The sequence below is a fragment of the Mangifera indica genome, chromosome 2 (assembly GCF_011075055.1).
Source record: "Mangifera indica cultivar Alphonso chromosome 2, CATAS_Mindica_2.1, whole genome shotgun sequence".
In the NCBI taxonomy this organism is placed as follows: Eukaryota; Viridiplantae; Streptophyta; class Magnoliopsida; order Sapindales; family Anacardiaceae; genus Mangifera; species Mangifera indica.
The window spans coordinates 3,951,833-3,972,407 of NC_058138.1; the positions used below are offsets into that span (position 1 = coordinate 3,951,833).

At 30.2% G+C, this 20,575-nt stretch overlaps 1 protein-coding gene across 1 annotated transcript; it reads right to left on the bottom strand.

Annotated features, from left to right (window-relative positions):
• Positions 1-205: 205 nt before the first annotated feature.
• Positions 206-12,606, bottom strand: LOC123199359 (endoribonuclease Dicer homolog 2-like). The gene is made up of 23 exons (XM_044614331.1): positions 12,152-12,606; positions 11,853-11,910; positions 11,447-11,624; positions 11,169-11,282; positions 10,505-10,639; positions 9,409-9,493; positions 9,264-9,328; positions 8,056-8,196; positions 7,443-7,571; positions 7,229-7,358; positions 7,042-7,141; positions 5,996-6,191; positions 5,760-5,920; positions 5,391-5,609; positions 5,022-5,248; positions 4,674-4,945; positions 4,144-4,568; positions 3,936-4,039; positions 2,932-3,128; positions 2,246-2,455; positions 1,542-1,952; positions 1,122-1,400; positions 206-883 (listed from the first exon to the last, which is right to left on the bottom strand). The coding sequence occupies exons 2-23, from the start codon at positions 11,906-11,908 to the stop codon at positions 533-535; spliced, it is 4,185 nt and encodes a 1,394-aa protein (XP_044470266.1). The 5' UTR covers positions 11,909-11,910; positions 12,152-12,606; the 3' UTR covers positions 206-532.
• Positions 12,607-20,575: the final 7,969 nt, after the last annotated feature.

Below are 20,575 nucleotides of genomic sequence, written 5' to 3' on the forward strand. Positions count from 1 at the left end.
CTATTTATGCAAGTACTATTATTTAACAAAATAATGTTACACGATTTAACATTAGGAATCTTATATTTTTTTATTGAACATGATTCGTTAAATCGGTTTGGACTATTTTTGATGAGTTGTATTTGCTCGAGAGTTATCAGCAAAGATGGATCTACTCATAGTTTAACTAGAATTCACTACTCAAATCAAAAGAGACAATCTCAAATTAGAGCTTCAAATTGATAATTAGATATAAAATCGATTTATTTAGTTATCCAATATCATTATTTATTATATTTTGGTTAGTCAATGCAAAAGTGTTCAACAACCCTTCACCCTTGACATCACCACCCTTGATATCACCACGAAACCAACACCCTCGAATGTTTTTGGCAAATTGGTGCCCATGCGAAAAACGTTAGAGGGTGTTGGGTTCATTAAAGCAAAAGAAAACAAGTAACTCTCATTTGGCAATTTAACCTGTTCTTGTGCTATACATCAATATTTTGTTCTTCCATTCTAGTAACAATCACCCAAAACCATTTCCATGACTTTACTTTACGGAAATGCTTTCCTTTAGAGACTTTAAAACTTCTTTGCAAGCTAATTTCTTAGCTGTTTTCTTGTCATCAGCCGTAGAAGTATGTTTAAATAGTCTCCCATTGGCTGTAACCTCTACAGTGACAATAGCAACACCGTTAATCCGGGCAGCGACTGGTTTTTTCATGTCAAAATGTTGTTTTTGACAGATTTCATGCAACTCCGCAGCAGGGTGAAACCTCACTGTCTCAGGAGTAACCAAAGGCTCCAAAAGTGGCCTTATACTCTTGAAGACCTTTTCCTTGTCGTACCCCGAATCAATATATATCGCCCCCGCCAGAGATTCAATGATATCTCCAAGTACCTATTAACAATTATGAAAATTGTTCGATGAACGTCAAAAGTACGGTAGAAAATACAGAGAAATACACAGCTAACTAGATGTGCAATTTGGCAGTCGATGTTACAAGTAATTTTGTTAAAGACTCCACAGTTCAATGGTACAGCTCAATGGTTCAAACATGCATGATAACACAAACAAAGATGGACAAAATTGCAGAATAAAAACAAGCAAGAATGACATATCAGTGTGAATGACTAACCTTGGGAAAAGACGATTCAGATTCCCAGCCGAATGTAGACCCTAAAGGTGATTTCTCAAATCTCTCTACTGTTGCAAAAATTTGCTTACTCAGTTCATTTGAACAATGGAGAATATGCTTATGTAATCCATGCTTCACGGATGATTGTGCATAACAATCATTATTTACAGAAGCAGATCTCAAATCAGTAATTAATCCAGGAGACATTCCTGGATATTTGTTGTATAAATGATCCGTAATAAGATAATCCAAAACTGCATCTCCAAGAAACTCCAGCCGCTGCAGAGCAGAAAGTACAAGTAGTTAAGCCCAAGGTTATCTAAGAAAACAAAACATTCATCGGAAAATGAAATATTGTTCACAAAAGCTGTTGCACTGTTATGTATGAGAGACAGAAAAGCTACTGTGTCATAGAAGTACCTCATAACAACTTGGAATCTCGGGAAGCATGTAAGAACCATGGGTTAGGGCTTCCACTAAAAGAGACGAATCATGGAATTCATAATTCAGCAGAGACTCTAAATGAGCGCGATTAATAAGCTTCTCTGCCTGAATTTGGAAATGTCTCTGATATGGTATATTCACAAAATCTACATCTATGCCTATCCTATTAAGAAATAGTATCCCTGCGCTTTCACCAGCCGTGCTGATGAATGCACCAATTAGTGCCTCAACTGCATCAGCTATAGTCTTACCTTTTACATTCTTTTTACCGCTTACATAAATTTTTCTTGTATCAGAAAGTAACTCCTCCTGTAATGGATAACTTCCAGAATTATCACCAGGAATTATCCAACTCTTCGGATCAAAGGGCTCAGTACGAATAAATCCCTGCATTCCATGAAGAATCCATGTGTATGGAGGAAACGCAAATCAAATCAACTATAAACGAAAAAATACAATAATTATCAAACTTCTCAAGCTCAAGGCCATCCAAACCCTTAACACTCAATATAAAATTGGCGGTCTATGTTTAAATAAACCCTACAAAGCTTTTGGGCTAGCTCAGGAAGCCACAGCTTATTATAATTGGGGAATACACAGCTCACATGGAAAAAAGCAAAAAGAAAATAACTAACATCGATGCAGATGAAAACATTGGACAAATCTGTGGAAAACATTACCGGAATTTTGTGGTCACATCCTAGCTTGCACAATGATGCATTCGAAATTATCCTCTCCTTTTTAACACTCAGAAGACCTTCATGATTATTTTGATGCTGTATGAATAAATAATGACTAGCCGCATATTTCAAAAAGGAGTCTCCAAGAGTTTCAAGTGATTCTAGATGAAAACTCTCTACGCAATTTTTGGTTGTGATTGCTTCCAAAACCTACCATGCAGAGTTGGGTTAGCACAAATTCAAACAAAAATTTGAAACAACACCAGAGTTAGCCCAGCTGAAACAAGAGTCTATAAATAAAATATTTCATATAGAGATTCAATAAACAACATAAATTTATTCAATCCGCACACACTTGATTATTGAATAGACAGTCTTCCGTTTAATGTTAATGGATAGTGGTTTAGTTTTGCAGTGTTTATAACAACCAAAAATCATAAAACATCCAGGCTAAAACCCCTGCTGAAATATGATTCATATTATGGTAAGTTCTAAAATGGAGTACTCAACTCGTACAGATAGTCAACAAAGGACTTGTCAATATCAATATGAATTCGTCATCAATGATTTTAAGATTAACTTTGTTGAATTGCATTTTTTCTTAGAAGAAGCCACATAATTGAGTTAATTCTACCCAAGATTTTGTATATGCCACATATTGTGTACACATAAGTAGAGCAAAGTACCTTCATAGTTGGAATAGTAACATTTTGCACACAATCATCCAAAAGCATCTTCTTCAAGTTGATAGCGAGAAGCAAAGACTGAAAACGATGCATAATAGACGGAACAAAACTGAAAGAATAAAATGTACTCCAGGATATAGGAGACATGATTACTTCACATAGTTCAGGAGGCAATTCAACAGTTAAATGACTTGGATCTGCAAAGACAACAAACACAGGATCAATTTATGTCAATAAATATGATTATTCCAAAATTTTGATAGCTTTATTAGTTCTGCTAAGACATCATACACAAGAATTAATTACATAAAATGAATTGATATTTTGAAAAGTAATAGATAAAATAGTAGGTTGGTCAATAAGATTTAACTTGACTCCACAAGTGATATTATCATTCTGAACATGCCAAAAATATCTAGAATCAACTGTGTTATCTGGTGCGCTGACTGTTCAAGTAAACTCATCAAGCACATTTCTCTGCAGTAGTTTTTAGTGTATCAAAATCACACAAACCAAAGATTTCCAATCCCAATTATGCGATTCAAATTTTAATTTATTCCAGACAGATTTGAAGTGCAATCCAGGCAATTCATGTTTTTTGGAATCACTAAAAACTCCTGAAGATCATAATTTTGGTTTAGTATCAGACAAACATCTGGTAGATAATACTTAGAGTGAGCAATGTAGAACAAAATTTACCCTAGTCAAATCCTGAAAAAAACTTGGGGGTCCACCTTGCCTATCCAGAAAAACAAACTTATGCTTTGCAAGAAAAAAATGAACAAAGAGGGTTTATTTTTCTAAGACATTTGGACAGCAAACTCACGAAACCAAAAAGACTGACACTCATCAATCTAATGTCGATCAAACAAGGAAAACCATACTCTCTGACAAAAAAAGATTTGACTACAAGTAATGTAACTCAGAGATTGAGTATGTCAGAAAATGCAGATCATTTCATGCACACTTTACCTCTATAAAACCCAAAAGTGAAAAAATTATACCTCTCTCTTTGTGGTGTCTGTTGTTATTAAGGTAGTTCTTCACAGTAAAAAGGTGTCTCCCATTCAGCAATATTGCCTCATCAGAACATAAATGGACACCATGCCTGCAATGTATTGTGTAAGATTCAGGTTGCATATCTACATTAAAATGCGGAATGAAAAAGAAAAAATAGACTATTGCATATTCCCACATTTAATAACTACATACTTTTGTTTATAGTACTCCTTGTACGTGATAACAGCTCCATCTTTCATTGTTAGAAGTGAATTTGCATTCAAATGATCTAAAATACCCGTGATACAATAGATGTAACCATTGTGCGGGGTGTAGACCAAAGAATTTCGAATCATACAAGTGCAAAATCGGCCACTTTTGGTCTCCACAAAATGGGCATTTCCCTCCGATGGACAGTTTGTGTGATCCTTTGGACGATAGTTACAAGGAAATAAAACAGAAGCAACAGAGGTTGAATCAATCAACGGCTGATGTGAGTTAGTGGATGGAAGCAGAAGATAATCTGCCTCAGGACCCTTCCCTAGTTGAAATCCATCCAAAATTTCTGCCAATTTTTTTACATTATGATCCAGAAGAACTCTGAAAATAGTAATCTGAAACCTCCTACAATAAAGGACCTGCAAACAAAAAAAGGGAAGATTAAATTTACAAAACAAAAGACAAAAGAAAAAGGACACATTTAACTGTTGACATGTTTAATTGAATAAAACCAGATACCGCACCTGCTCTCTGGTAAGCTCAATAAATCCAACATACTTCAAGCTGACTGTCAATGTACCCCTATCAACTTCCATATCAAAATTCACATTCAAAATATCATCCTCAAGCTCAGTCCTCATGGCAAGGATAATATCATGAAGTGGAACATCATAATTGAAGTTCTGTTTCAACTCAATTAAGTAGCACTGATACATTGTCTTGGCTATGTGAGCATGCTCATTTACAAGTTCAGGTGGGAAGTAAATGGGTTGCTCGTCATTATATGGATCGTTCTCTGTAGATTAAAAAGTTAAATAAAGTAAATAATGAAGTTTAAAGTTACTCATATTATAGGTTGCAACAAAAATTACCAGATTTTTGTGCCTCGGCTTCTTCCACAACAATTTCAGGAACAAGATTACCTGTTAACGCACCAATTTGATGGAGTTGCTTGCATGCTTCGAGACATGCAATTTGCTTTAGAGCTTTAACATTTCCCTGAACTTGAACAATCTGTATAGGGCAGCTCTTGGGAAGATACAGTGTGCAAATCTCCATCTCCTTGTCTATAACACACCTTGGAGAAGGTTTAAAATATCTACAGAGAAATAAAGCCAACAAAGAGATACAAATTACTGCATTAAGTGATAATACCAAGAGAAAAACAGAGTTTTTTTTAACAATAAGCACATAAATGAAGAGTTTAGCAGCATCTGCAATATGAACTAGAAATGACTAACCCATCTGAAGGAAGTCGTGAGCAATAGAAGTGTATCAAACCAACACTTGAACTGAGTGTCACGATTGCTCCAGTGCTTTCAACACAATAATAGTCCTCATCATGCTTACCATTTCCAAGATGAGAGCAAGGATGCGAAGCATGACGCAGGGATTCTTTTCTCATTATTTCTCCACTGGCAAGATAATTCTCCAGCCGGGAAAGAGCAGTACGATCCCCACTATAAAATTATGGCAGGTCAGAAACATACTTATCTATCATCCGTGGATAAATTCAATGTATAAAAGATTCAGGGGCACCATCAAACTCCTCCAACAGCAGTATTATATATCTTGGTTTCTATGAGAAATGAAATAAATAAATGTCTTACCTCTTCACCATTAATAAATAATCTGAATTTTGCATTCTAGCACGACCTCGGGACTGTATGAAACTGCATACAGTAGCTGACGGGTCGAATCTAATAACCAGGTTGCAGCTTTGAACATCTAAACCCTCTTCAAGTATTGACGTTGCAATAATGATGTTCACCTACAAACAAGTCATTCTCACATTCAAAACATGCATAACAAAGAATACTTTGAATGAAATTACATATTAACATACAAGGCCTTGACGGAATTCTTCCACAATTTCATTTTGTTTTTTCTTGGATTGGCATTGCAGCCCAGAATTATTTCCAGCAATATATTTTGTCTTCCAGCTGCAGTATCCTGGAAGCAACTCATTTAGTAGAGCTTCAAGCACAATAGCTGTAATGACCCTTTGCACAAAAATTATACATCTTATGTCCTGCAAAGCCCTGCATTTATATTAGAGATAAGCAACCTCAGCAATGCATTCTCCTTTATACAAAAAGAAAAAATTATATCATATCCAATCATTTCAATCATCCAGAATGACTTCAAGATTGCTAACATATTGCAAATTTAACAACTTAAATAATACAGGTTTAGTAAAATTGGTCAAGCAATCTAATAAAGGCATTGAGGCACACAATCATCATGTCAACACTCCACTATGCCACATGTAATATAGCATTTTTCCTAGCAAAGGAGACAGTAAGCAAAAAAATTTCCAGGGTTGTTCCAAAAAGAATTCCTACACAGCATAGATTTAGTTAGCATGTATACTTTTAGAGGTGCTTTCATATGGTTCTCCAACAGAGTGTCACTTAAATTTTTTCTGGCCTCAACTTGAAATAAACAATAGACCCAAAATTTTAACACTCTTGGAAAAGACTTACCAGAAAAATTGCAATATCTTCATAGAGTATTTCTTCATTAAATTTTTAATTCCTGAGGTGAGACTTGGCAACAACTAGGATTCACCCCAAGTTGACTCAAATTACCAATTTAGAGCATGCATTGTGCACCTATTACTTCTTGGTTTTTCATTATCTGTTCTATTTCCACTGTCAATGTCATTTGTATAGATGATCAGACAAAAGAATTGTTGTGAAAAACTTCTCCAGATCTTCATTATGTTAAAGTCCTCAATATTTTTACATGTTAGAATATCAACACTCTGATGAGCTGGAACAGATTAAAGGAATATTAATAGAGGATTTTAATTGAGTACTTGAAATTATAGACCATACTGTAAGATTAAATAGATTTTATGAAGATCAACAGTCATGCTCATATGCCAACCTGTACTCAAGGAGACAGTCAAATAGGCAAGCAACTTTTTCTGTTAGAAGTCCAGTATCTACGTTGACTTTAACATTATTGCCAATGGACCACCCTGGCACTAGATTTAGGATGAAGAAAAAGAAGAAATAATGTAAGAATAACACATCAAGTCTCTTCCCATTCTCTCACTAAGTTGGAGAAGTACCTGATGGTATGACAGTGGCAAATACTTTATGAGCATCCGAACTGAATCTTTTAACAATTGACCCACCGAGGACATCCAAATGACCCCAGGCAAAAAAGTCATTTTCGTAACGTGATAAGCTCCGTGCAGCCTATTACAGAAATGCACAAGCAATGATCTCTTACAATCCTATATCAATACAAATGACCAATGGCAGTGAAGAAAGAGTACATACCTTCAAAGCCAACCAAACACCAAGCTCCTTTACACAAAATAACAAAGTTGAATGTATCTTCCATACTTTCTTCCTTATAGACTCTGCTTGTGTGTCAATAAGATCCGAATTATTCAGAGAAATTTCATGCTGAAAAGCAATAGATCATTGTCAATAACCCCATAGAAGAAACCATAGATCATAATGATATGCATTGAATAATTAATATTTCTCAGAGGAGACAAGTACAGAAACTCTATAATTCTTGACACGCATTTAGAGAAAAGTAAGATCAATTCTAAATCAAAGTTGCAGAATCTATGGAACTAATGAAATCACCTCAGTGCAACAATTTTTTTTTACTCCACACTGCCATGCAAATCATCATTGCTTTTTGGCTCACTGTAGAGAAAATCTGATACTACAGGCCATTTATAATATTATTCAATAGAACCCATTGATTTTCCATGTTAAGCCTCTCTATAGAAATCACTACTCTAGAAAAATTCTTAAAATCCAAATAAAAATTGAATCATAGAAAACCTGTCTAAGAAAAAGAAGAATATATTTCTAACAATGCAGAGACAATAAACTTGAACCTTGCAACTTAAATTTTCAAATTGAAAATACACACCTTTGATAATAAGGAATTCAACTCATCTTCTAAGCGAGCATATAAAGCATATGGAAATTCAATATACTTATATATCTTGAACTTTGGAGTCGAAAATGGTATATAATGAGCAATTACTGATTCACTGCTGCATGTATAAACCTTCATTGCATAAGAGAATAATGACATCAGTAATCACATTCTAAAATAAAGACACCACACAATGCGATTTCATCCTAAAGATAGCATATATAAATATCAGAAAGTATACTTCAAGATGAACCAAAATTAATGGCTTCTTAGTTATGTAAAATCATCAGATTATTAGATTAACACACTCCCCAACATCTGAGAACACTGACATCCAGAAAAGAGACATTGGAAATTGAATATTGTACAAAGTAGTCTCAATCATTCAAAGATAACGATTCTTATGATTTCCAAGTGGAGTTATAATATATGCACAAAAGTAATAGTCATACACACAGGAAAAATGAACAACAACATCAGCGATGCACAAGGACTTCCCCCTGCAAGAGTTTCTGGACCATGGAAGACAACTTTACAATAAAGATAAGAAGAGACAAGCACAGAAAATTTTCCATTTGAGCTACAAACAAATATAGAAGATGATCACGAGATTTAAAAAAAAGACAAAATGGTAGCTAAGAGGAATGTTCCCACTTTGTAAATCTCTTAGAACATTTAACCATGATAGAATAAGGGTAAAATGGAGTCACATTTTTTTCATCAATTTCTTATTCAAAAGTACTTTTGTTGTAAAACTTTTGAAACTATTATCCCAGATACATGAAATTAGTTGCTTAGACTGTTAAGAAACCACTTGACCTAATAGCTTAAGCTGATAGGAAAGGTCCCAGCAATAGTATTTAAGCTCCAACATAGAACACCCTCAAAAATAACTAACTCTAATTGCACCATAAATAAGGAGACCATGGGCTGTGTCACTGGACTAGTTTCAGCATAGATAGGATATTAAAATTGTCACATAAAGAGTAACAGAGGTCCTTATCAATAATTCATTTAAACAGACATAATAAAATTAAACAGCAATAGAATATTTGGTGTCAACAGCCATGCCAACTATATATGTTTTGTATGCTCATGCCAAGATGGACAAATCAAAACAGGTTTAAATATACACACAAATATCCATACATAGGCACATCTACAAAGAAGTAACTTTAAATAAAAAAGAAATCAGCAACCTTTGAATTCATAAGAGTCTCAAGTTCATCAATATTCTCCCAATAACCATGATTCGAGTTAGCTCCTGGGCCAAGAGAAATGAAGGAAAAAAAGATAAAGAGGCCATATTTATAAGCAAACTATACATTGTTAAATTGACACTACCTTTAGACTTTATAGGAGATGCAGTCATCCCATAAATCCTAGGAAGATCAGATTCACCTGATTTTAATAAGGGGTGATAGAACTCCTGAAAAGCAAAAGAATTTCTGTGACAATGCAGAAATACTCAACATAGAAAGATAAGATACTGGAATTGTAACATGATACAGAAACGCTAACTTGCAGGATATAATTTTAGTTCCACGAATAATATAGTGATGTCATGCTAATATGATGCTTATAGATGATTTATGCATCTTAGACAATAATGTATTTCGGCATCTTAATCCATCAACTTGTCACAGAAGAATAACATAGAAAATATTGACTACCATATAATACTTCCCCGAGATTTCAAGAAGGATACCTTTAATAGCTAGGAAGAAACTCTTAATAAATTACTAAAAAAGAGTTAAAATATAGGCAATGATCAATCTGGCCACAAAAAAATAAAAAAGTTCTGATAATCTCTTTTGTTTCCATCCTTTCAAAAATTTTTAAGATGAATATAATAGTGGCATGTTTGATATTTCAATCCATCAAAAAAATGCTTGAAGTCACTTAGGTATGCCCACAGGATAGCACTCAGAGTCTGGACCTTGCTTTATCAATGGTCTTATGAAACAAAAGTGGTGATATAAATTAGATACTGTAAATGAAATCAGCCTGCATTATCATGAGGGAAAATAAAAGACACATATCAATAGATAGCATCCAGTCTATAGTTAATATAATCCTCTTTGAGGTCTGCCACACATATAATTGTCGCATATCCCCAAAAGAGAAAAACCTTACAGCACAAGCTAACAATCTTTTATAATGATGTATCATACATGAATTTCAAAGTGCATCCTCACGAAACTAAGAAATACTTTTACAACTAAAAGAAAACATTACCGATACATGAATATATAGAACTGAGATAATTCTTTCTGCACAGATCATTCATTATATGAAATTTGTGAAAAGTTTTATTCTTCAAAAAATTAAGGATCAGTAAATCTAAATGATTGAATATTTAAAAGCGCATAAGTATCTTACTAAAATATAGGAAATTAATGGAAACAAAAGAAAAATAAGCAAAAATGGTATAACTCACCGTCATGATACAAGCATATGGGTATTTACCCCTGGTATGGTGGCATTCATCAAGAATTAAAACTTTGATCATGCTAAGTTTGAAAAAGCTGTGCCTCAAGCCATTTAGCAAAATTTGAGGTGTCATCACAATTACCTGTAATTATGAAACTGAAAATTAATACTGACTGCATAAGCCATCCCTAAAATTCATGATGTTAGAGCATTGTCACAAAAATTAATGCATAAATACAGAAAGAAAAGTTTGCAACAAGTCAATTATTAAACTAAGAATCATCAAAGAAGGATTAGAATTGCCTAAAATAGTTAGGAAACATTTTAGATTGCAAATTTGGGCTTTTTTTATGCATATCTTCTCAGAGTAGGGATCAAGCAATATCTCAAACATGAAAATAAAGAAAGCAATCAGAAAAGAGAAGGCAACATAAGCCCTTAAAATCAGGAACAGAAATTGTGTCATTTCCTGCCAGCTTGACATGTGAAAAAGGTATATCAAACAATCACCAGATCAATTGACAAGTTTCAATCACCATAGCAAGAAATCAGTTCAGTCATTTTGCCGATTGAACAAGTAAATCGGAAACAAAGCCTCCAGCGAGAAAAAATTAGTAATAGAAGACTAAACGAACATTAAATTCAGAAACATAGCGAATAAAAAACTGCACCTCATGTTTGCTTATCTCTTCATTCCATGTTGCAGCATCCCAATAATCCACTCCCATTTCTCCCCAATACATTCCAACCTTTAAATCAGTGTGCAGTTTTATAGCTTTCGCTTGCTAATATTGGCAAACAAAAACATAAAAAAGAAACAAATCAGAAGTTAATTTTAGCTACAGCTTTAGCATTTATACTAGTTCCAAATGTACAACTTTTGGCATAGATGGAAGATCAAGATTTAAAACATTTCAAAAAACTTATTCTAGTTTTACAGATTAGATACCTGTGAGACCAGAACAACTTGGGGCACTAAGAAGACAGCAATATACTGTGAAGGTTTCCTCAGAAGATAAGCGTAGTGTCGAAGAAGCATTATGGCAATCAAAGTCTTCCCGGAACCAGTCTCCAAAAAGACTATTGTGTTCTGCTTAATTGCCTTTTCCAATGCTTCCAGCTGATAACTACAACAACCAAGTACACAGAATCCACAAAGCATCAAAGAAAAAACAACCAAAAAGAAGGATTACCACAAATTCTAAAGCCCTTCAATCCACTTTTCACTGTTCACACAAAACACAAAATGAATGCATAGCCAAACACAACCTTAATTTTCTTTTGTTTCCCTAGCATTTCTCATCAACCAAACAAAGCTATCTTGAGAACCAAGATTAAGTAATCGGTAAACTCACCATCTGGCAAATGGAAGAGGATCAGAAGAACCTTGTTCAGTTGTGACCATGTCCATGGCTACATTCAAAACAGATCAACCAATCAACCACCCATTAAAAAACTCAAACCAAACACAATTACAAACAAAAATCCCAAAACCCACGTAGCCACATTCATCACTTCATAACAAGTTCACATACATTTGAAACAATATAACAAATGAAAAGCAGCATTCAAATAAACCACCTTTCTTACTTAATTAAATATCCAAAAAAGAGAAACAATCGAGAAACCAAACATCAGAGAAAACAGAACTAACCAGCAAGTCCAAACACAATGAAGAGCAATGAGATGTACACAATGAGCTCAAAAACAATAATCAAAACAGTAAAGCAATAATGAGTTATCTGTCTCTTCTTTCTCTCCTCCTCCTTCGCCTGTCTAGTTACTGCAATATATAGACAAACATGTAAAAGGGGAGATTCTTTAAGCACTTGACCATGAAACAGTTAACAAATATTTGATCTTCGTGCAGAAGGAACTTCTTGAGCAAGGCCCTGACAGCAAGAAGTTAAAAAAACAAAAGTCTCAAACTATTCCACAACAGGGCAACACGACAAGATGAAGTGGGCCATTCTATTTTCAGAAAGTTTGAATAAAAAATATAAAATCAAAATTCCAAAGGAAGCGTTTTTAATGTTTTGCCGATAATATATACACAGAGAGACCGTGGATGATGATGTTAAATATTGTTATTGAGAGCACGGCTGTCGAAACGAAGCGTGGTGGAGGAATAAATAAATAACCTAATTTTTTACAAAAATAATAATAAAATATTTTTTTATTTCTACAATCATTGTAAAAAATATTTATTTAAAATTATTCGATAATCACATAAAATTGATATTTAAATCAAAAATTCAAATTAAAAAAGGGTTCATATGTCAAATTAAGAACATAATAACATCAATTTTTTATTTTGTTGTCGGACTTATTTATTTTTGAAAATCAATTAATTAAATTAAATCAATTTTCAAAATATTGAATGAAAAATAATAAGTTATCGAACTCATTCTTTAAAATTTGAAAGAAAATAAAGTGTAGTGACTCTTTGAAATTAGGGTTAAAATTGGTTAAGAAATAATTCGGTTCAGTTATTAGTATTTTTTATTTAGTTTGAAATTGATTAATTTTAAATCGATTCGGTTTTAATTTATAATTTTGTTTGGAGTCACAAATTTGGTACAGTTCAAAATAATGTCAAACTGATTCAGTTAACCGGTTTTAAACACCTCTATTAGAAACATTAAAACACCTTGGAAATTTGGAAAGTTTTCATACATTTTTGTCTTGTAATCACTTTTCAAAAAAATTGTATTGGTTTGTATTTATAAAATTACCAATACGTATTATATTAATTTTAAAATAATCTTATGGTGTGTATCATTTTTCACCCGTATATTATATATATATATATATATATATATATATATATATATATATATATCATATTATACGATGTTAACAACCATGATCAAGAGCATTAAAGATTTTAAGTAGTGCAATGAGATAATTTATTAAATATTTTAATATTGAAATAAAAAAATGTTTTTTATTTAATTTTATTTACTGATTGATTCAAATCGAATATAACTCAAATAATAGTCAAACTCAAGCTTGACTCAATTTTAAAACGACTAACATAGGCTCGAATGTTGAAAAAAAGAAGAGTTGCAAGAGAAGATAAATAATCGTGGAAGAAGGGAAGTAGAAGAGTCATAAAAAAATAAAAAATAAAAAGAGCTTCAATGTTGTGACATTGATGAGTCGTTGAAACTCGAGTTTAGTTGAAATATCAATTCAAAATAAGATGGAGTGTATTTATGGGTGGATGCAAACCAAACTGAGTTCGAACACCTCTTAGCTCGAATTTGATTTAAATGAAAAATGTGGTGACTCGAGTTCGTCAAGTCAAAATTAAAACTATTTTGAGTTTAGTTTTATCTCTAACTTTGAAATTCAATTCTAATTCATAGCTCTTATATATAGTTTAAATTTGTACCTCGTATTCGCGATTTATTGATAAAATAACTTCGTTATACTCAATAACAAGCAAAATGACATTGTTTTAATTATTATTTCAAATTATGAATCATCGCTTGACCTTCCAAGCCAAATAAAGTCAAACTCCCTCTAATTAGAGTTTAATTCGATTTTAGAAATAAATCGACTCTCTCAACTTTAGTTCGATTTAGACAAATTCAAGTTAAACATAACTAAATGTAGTTGTGTTTCAAAATTATGTTAATTCGATTTTTTATTTTTTATTTTTTGTGTCCTTAACAGACTTTTAAGAAATTTAGAGCACATAATTTTAACCCAAAAAAAAAAACTTATTAAAAAAGGAAAAAAATGTGGGTAGATTAAAAAATATATATATATTGATTTTTGTATCAAAAGTATAGTTCTTAAATTTTAAGGACCTACATAATAGTAGTCAAAACTTTAAACAGGTGGCTGATATTTTTAGTAATGAATAAACCTGTTGACCAGGAAAAGTACTATTTTTCAGAGGAATTATGGCGAGATGAAGCCGAGAATCTCTACCCCCCTTCTACTCGAAGGGAAGGAACTGAGAGAGGACAAGGAGTGGTAACGAGGAAACTACCACTGGACAAAACAAAAAGAAAGTATATAAAAAAAATATAAATATAAATTTTTTTAATGATATATTAAAATTAAAATTAAAATTTATTTGATTTAATAATTATAAAATTAATTATTTGATTTAAAATTTATTTTATTTAATATAATTAATTTAAATAAAAAATAATTTAATTTAAATAAAATTTTTAATTAAAAATAATAAAAAATTCTCCTAACAATAAAAAACAAAAAAAATTAATTTTTATTATGACAATTGTATCACCGCATTTGTTTTATTAACAATCAATAAGTCACATAATTAATAAGATAAAATTTTTGTCATCAACTGATATATATAGAAGTGGCAATAGGCGGCGTCAAGTTAGGGCATGCAGCCCATCGTATTGACCTACCTCAACACTAAAGCTCATGACCATTAGCCTTAGGTCATAGCTATGTAAAATAAAATCGTACATAAAATTGGATTTGAGTTAAACTAATTCAAACTCGATTGTTAGCTTCACTCAATAAAGCTTGAGCATTGGTTATGAAAATTTGTGAACTTGAGCTCAAACAATTTTTTTAATCTAAAAAAACATTATATATACACACTCATCCAACAATCTATTATAATTATTAAATACACGTTATTAATATATAAATTTATATTTATATTTTTTCAGTACACTCATTATAAATACGCAATCACATATTCACCTATTATAATATACACATTACAAATATACATCTCACAAAATCAACATACTTAATGTGAATTCATTAATTATGGTGAAGAAAATCTTGGTGAGGATGGAAAAATGAAGGAAGAAAATCTTGGTGAGAATGGAAAAATGAAGAAGAACGTTTAATACTCTTTATGGGATTGAGTCAAATCGTGTAAATGTCTTGGAGGAGTTGGTAAAATTTTTTGTATAAATATCCCTCTCATCTCTGACATTTTGGTGAACCTCTTCCCGTAATAATAAAAAAGCTTACCTACTCTTTTTTTTTTTTTTCTCATATTATCAAACAATCTTATAGACATAATTAGGGTTAAATTCAATCTGAATTAATTTAAATTTGAATTCGAATTCGATTCAGTTAAACCCAAAACGAGTTGACCTTGGCAGAACTCGAGCTCAAGCTGCTCGTTAAATTTTTTAATTAAAATTTTTGATACAAAATAACATTATTTTGATCAATATGTATTAAAATAATGTCGTTTTGATAATAAAAAACGAACTGAGTCAAATTCAAATCGAATTCGAACTTTATTTTCACAAGCTCAAACTCCAGCCAAGTATATATGAACCGAGCCGAGTTCAAATTCAAACAAATTTAAACTCGATTCGATTCAAATCCAACCTTAAACATAACCCTTTCATCTTATCCTTTGTAGATATAAATTATTTCAATTATATTTATAATATATATATATATATATATATTTCTAATAAATTTATTATAAATGCAGGTCCACACGCCAACCCACATTTCCATTATGATTTATAATTATTTTTTTAATAAATATGTATATTAGAAGAAGTTATAATTTATAATTTCAGTTATAAATGTATTGTCCCTTTCAAATAGATTTTGTCATGTGTTCACACCCACCCACCAAGATTGTCCATTCTGAACATTAATAATCACCCTTCTGTATTGATTCTTCTTTGTCTTTCTAATAAATATATATATATATATATATATATATATATATATATATATTTATTTAAAAAAATTTATATGAGTTCAGATTATTATTTTAAAACTGAATCAATTAATTAATGTAAATAAAATTTTAAATTTAATAACTAATTTTACCATCGTTATACCAAAAATTTAATTTTAATATCACAGAGAAGATTTACTTTTACGCTTGATATCCATCCCTGAAGCAATGCTGTCGGTGGACCTGAACATCAGATCTTCTTTGGGACCATTCGTTTCGTCAGTTAATCGGTGGTTCCTTTCTTAGATACGTAGAAGAAGCAGACAACAACATGATTACTTTTTAGGGCCAAAGGACTATTCCTCCCAGACAACCGGCCCCCCCAAAGATTTAAAACATTCACAAATCGAACCCATGAGATTTGGAAACTAGAAGTTCGACCTATAGGCTAAAAGAGATAGAGGTAAAATATAAAATTAATTATGTTTTCCTCTGTAGTTTTAAAAACTAATAACTTTACTAGTATTAAAGTTTTTTCACTTTTAAAAATAATATTTTCTCCTCTCCTAAAACTTGGGAATTGTTTTCTATACGTTTTCTAGCCACTATCTCTAGCAACTGACAATAACATTTCAATCTACTATCTCATTAGTCATCAGATATTTATTCTTTGATACAAGAAGAGGCGATAAAGACTCATTTTTGTCGATTTCAAACTAATTGACAAAAACACATCAATTCATTTGAAATAATGAAATCTTTATCAATTCTAACTGAATTGACGAAAACGAGCATCTTCATCGATTATTCAGAAATAAATCATCTAAAAGCTTCACAGAGATGAAAGATGATTGATAAGGTAATGGGTTAAAACGCTTTCTTCAGTAGTGGGAGAGCCTCTAGAAAATAAATTTTAAATTTTGGGAGAAAAATATTACTTTAAAAAGTTAAAAAACTTTAAACATAAGTGAATTTGTTAATTTTTAAAATTATGAGAAAAATATAATAAATTTTAAATTTTTTTAATATTATTAATAAAATAATGATTTTTTTTATATTTTTTTAATAAAAATTAATTTATAAATAAAAATTCTAATTTTTTAAATTTTATGGAAGTGATTTTAAAAACGTATTAAAATTTTGTGGAGAGGGGGGGACAACAAGAAGTGGCGCATTTTGTTTAGTTTCATACTGTCATGCGTCGCACGTAACTACAGTACTAAATTTTAGTTTTTAAATTTTACAAAAAAAAAAAGATAAATTTTAATTTTTTAAATATTTTTAATTAAATGATATTTTTATTTTTATTTTAAATAATAAATTTAAAAAATATTTAAATTTTTTAAAATTAATATATGAGCATTGTATTTCACTATCACATTTCCTATCACTTTCTCGCTGTCTCCATTTCTCTTGTCTAGTCAGACTCTGTGCCCCTGTATCCGCCGACCTGCGTGTTCAGAGAGTCAGTCTGCAGAATTATTTTATTTTTTAAGTATTTTAAGTTATTTTTGCAAGCCATGTTGGGGCCACCCACCAGTTCTTACCCAGAGGTCTTAGCACGTCCCACATACTCTGCGGTTGGATTGGACTTGATTTGACCTCAATTTAAATAAATTTGATTTAAATATGTTTAAATTTAAATTTAAAAATTTAATATATAAATAAAAATTATTTAATTAATTAATTTTATAATTTGTTAACATAACAAAAAAAAACCTAATATTATTTACGTGAATATAGGTTAGTTTAATCAAAATCAAATATAAACTAATTTATATTTAATAAATTTTTAAAAATATTTAAATAAAATTATATTTAAATATTTATTTATTAATATCAATCAAACACAATAATTATTTATAATAAAAATTATGTATACTTAATTTAAGTATTTAAATAATATATCATCATATAATTAAATATAATTATATTATTAATATAAAATCATCTAATTGTATAATAATATATCACCTAAATATTCAATTAAATATTTAAAATTAATATATATCATTAACTTTTTTATTGAATAAAATATTAATTTACCAAAAAGATATATATATTTATTTATAATATATAATTAGTTTTATAAATAATAATTATTATATAATTAAATAAATTAAAATTAAAATAAAAAATATTTATTTATATAATTAATTATATAATAATATATTATTTATACTTTATTATGTATTTAAAAAGCCTAGTCTACCTTTTAAGAAGGGAAATGATTTGTGTTATTATTAATTTATTATTAAAATTATAATTACTATTATTATTTTAATACCTTGTAAATGATTTAAATTACATATTAGGGGTGTCAAATAGTTCAAACCGGCCTCAACCCTAGCACAATAAAATCCGATCCAGTTCTGTGATAGGTCAAATTTGACCCATGGATTGTAAAGGTCGGATCATGGGCTAATCCGGTCTAACTTGTTACTGTAGTTATATATTAAAAAAATAAATAAATTTGAGAACAGAAACGTCTGCCCTTCTGTTGCGTCGCAGAAATGGCAGAAGCATTGCGTATTTAAAATTAATTTATTAATTTATTTCCTATTTATCTATTATTATACACATGATTGAAATAATTATATGTGTAAAAAATTAGTTAAAATTGAATTTAAATTACAAAATTAAATTATTAATAATACCTTTAAAGTGTTTAAAAATTTTAATATTAAAGACAGATAAAGAGATGTATATATATTATTATATTTATTTTTATAATTGTATAATTTATAAATTAATTAATTTATATTATATTATAATATTTTTTATAATATATTTTTGATATTTTTTATTATAAGTAAAAAATTAGAAATAAAATATTTAAAATATTATATTTAGTTTTAATAATTGAAAAGTAATTTAAAAAAATTAATTAAGAAATTATTTTTTAGAATTTCGAACTAATCTGGTACTATAGAATCCGATTTGATTCTATATATATAAGATCCGATTGTAGATTTTATTCCTTGTGTAGGTCAACCCGACCTATAAAACCGGTTATTGAATGGGTCAGATACCAGCCCGACTTATGGGCCCACCGCCACCTATTCCCGACTCGTGCTTTGGAAGTTGTGATTTTAAAATTCAAAGTTTGCCCTTGCAAAATGGAGCGTTCATACAGGCGGTGGTCTGCACATTCCGTGAAATTCTCTCTCATTACAAATCTATTTATATAATAAAAAATTTAAAAAAAAAAAAGGACAAAGATTTCCACGTTCCAAGATTTCAACATACAACAACATACAAAGCCGGAGAAGGTGATCAATAATACGAGAGAAAGACAAGAGTCGCTTAGGTAATAAAAAAAAAAAAGTTGAAAAAGAAAATAAAAATTAAAATAATTGTCTTAGAAAATATGTTACCGTGACCATCACAATTAATATTAATTTATGTGTCAATAATATTATATTAATAAAATTAGATTTAAATCAAATTTATTTAAATTAAAAAATAATTTTAAATAAGTTTGAATTTAAGTTTGAAAGTTATAAAATTTAAATTTGATTTTATCGTAAATTTAATTATATATATTATTATATAATTAAATAATTTTAAATTAAAAAATAAAATCAATCCCCACATAGCAAAGAATAATTAAGAAGACATAAAATTAAAGAAAAAATATAACCTTTTGACTTGAAAAAGAGTATTTTTTTTCAAAGGAATTATGGTGACACAGAAGCGTGGCAGTTATCCCCTTCTGCTTCAAGGGACCAGGTTGACGGGACAAGATGTGGAAAAGAGAAAGCAGCAATTAAAAAATTTACTAATAATAAATTATTAAAATATTTATTTTTGTTTACTCGTTTATTTAATCCCCGTTTTAAGAGCAGCACCGGATAGTGGTCCAATTGAATAGGACCCAAGGTGTGGGTTTTCTTAAAAAAACTTTGTATTTTTTATGATAAAATTATTATTTTATCTATAATATTAAAAATAAATTAAAATATTATTTTTTTCATAAAATTTAAAATTAAATCATTTTTTTATATATTAAATTAAAAAACAGTAACATTTTCTCCCATAAAGTTTAGTTTTCAATTCCCGACAATATCTCTAACAATCTATCCCTCCCAACATTTCATTTTCCTTCGATAATGTCTCTCTTGATATTTCTCCTTTCTTCGATCGACCATTGAAGTTGAAAAGATAAAGAGTTTTATCTTTATTAATGAGCACGATTGCTACTAGACCCAATCAAAAGAATAAATAATTCAACCCTAGATCGAGGCTATATTTTATGGGTTCATGTGGATAGAGTTTGTCACATTTTAATTAATTAATATATTATTTAATTAATTTTACACATATTAGTCACAATGATAACAAAGTTATTATTATTTTTACATATATACATTCTAATTAATTTTAATTGTCAACATTGGACATACAGTCAACTGGACCTAAATG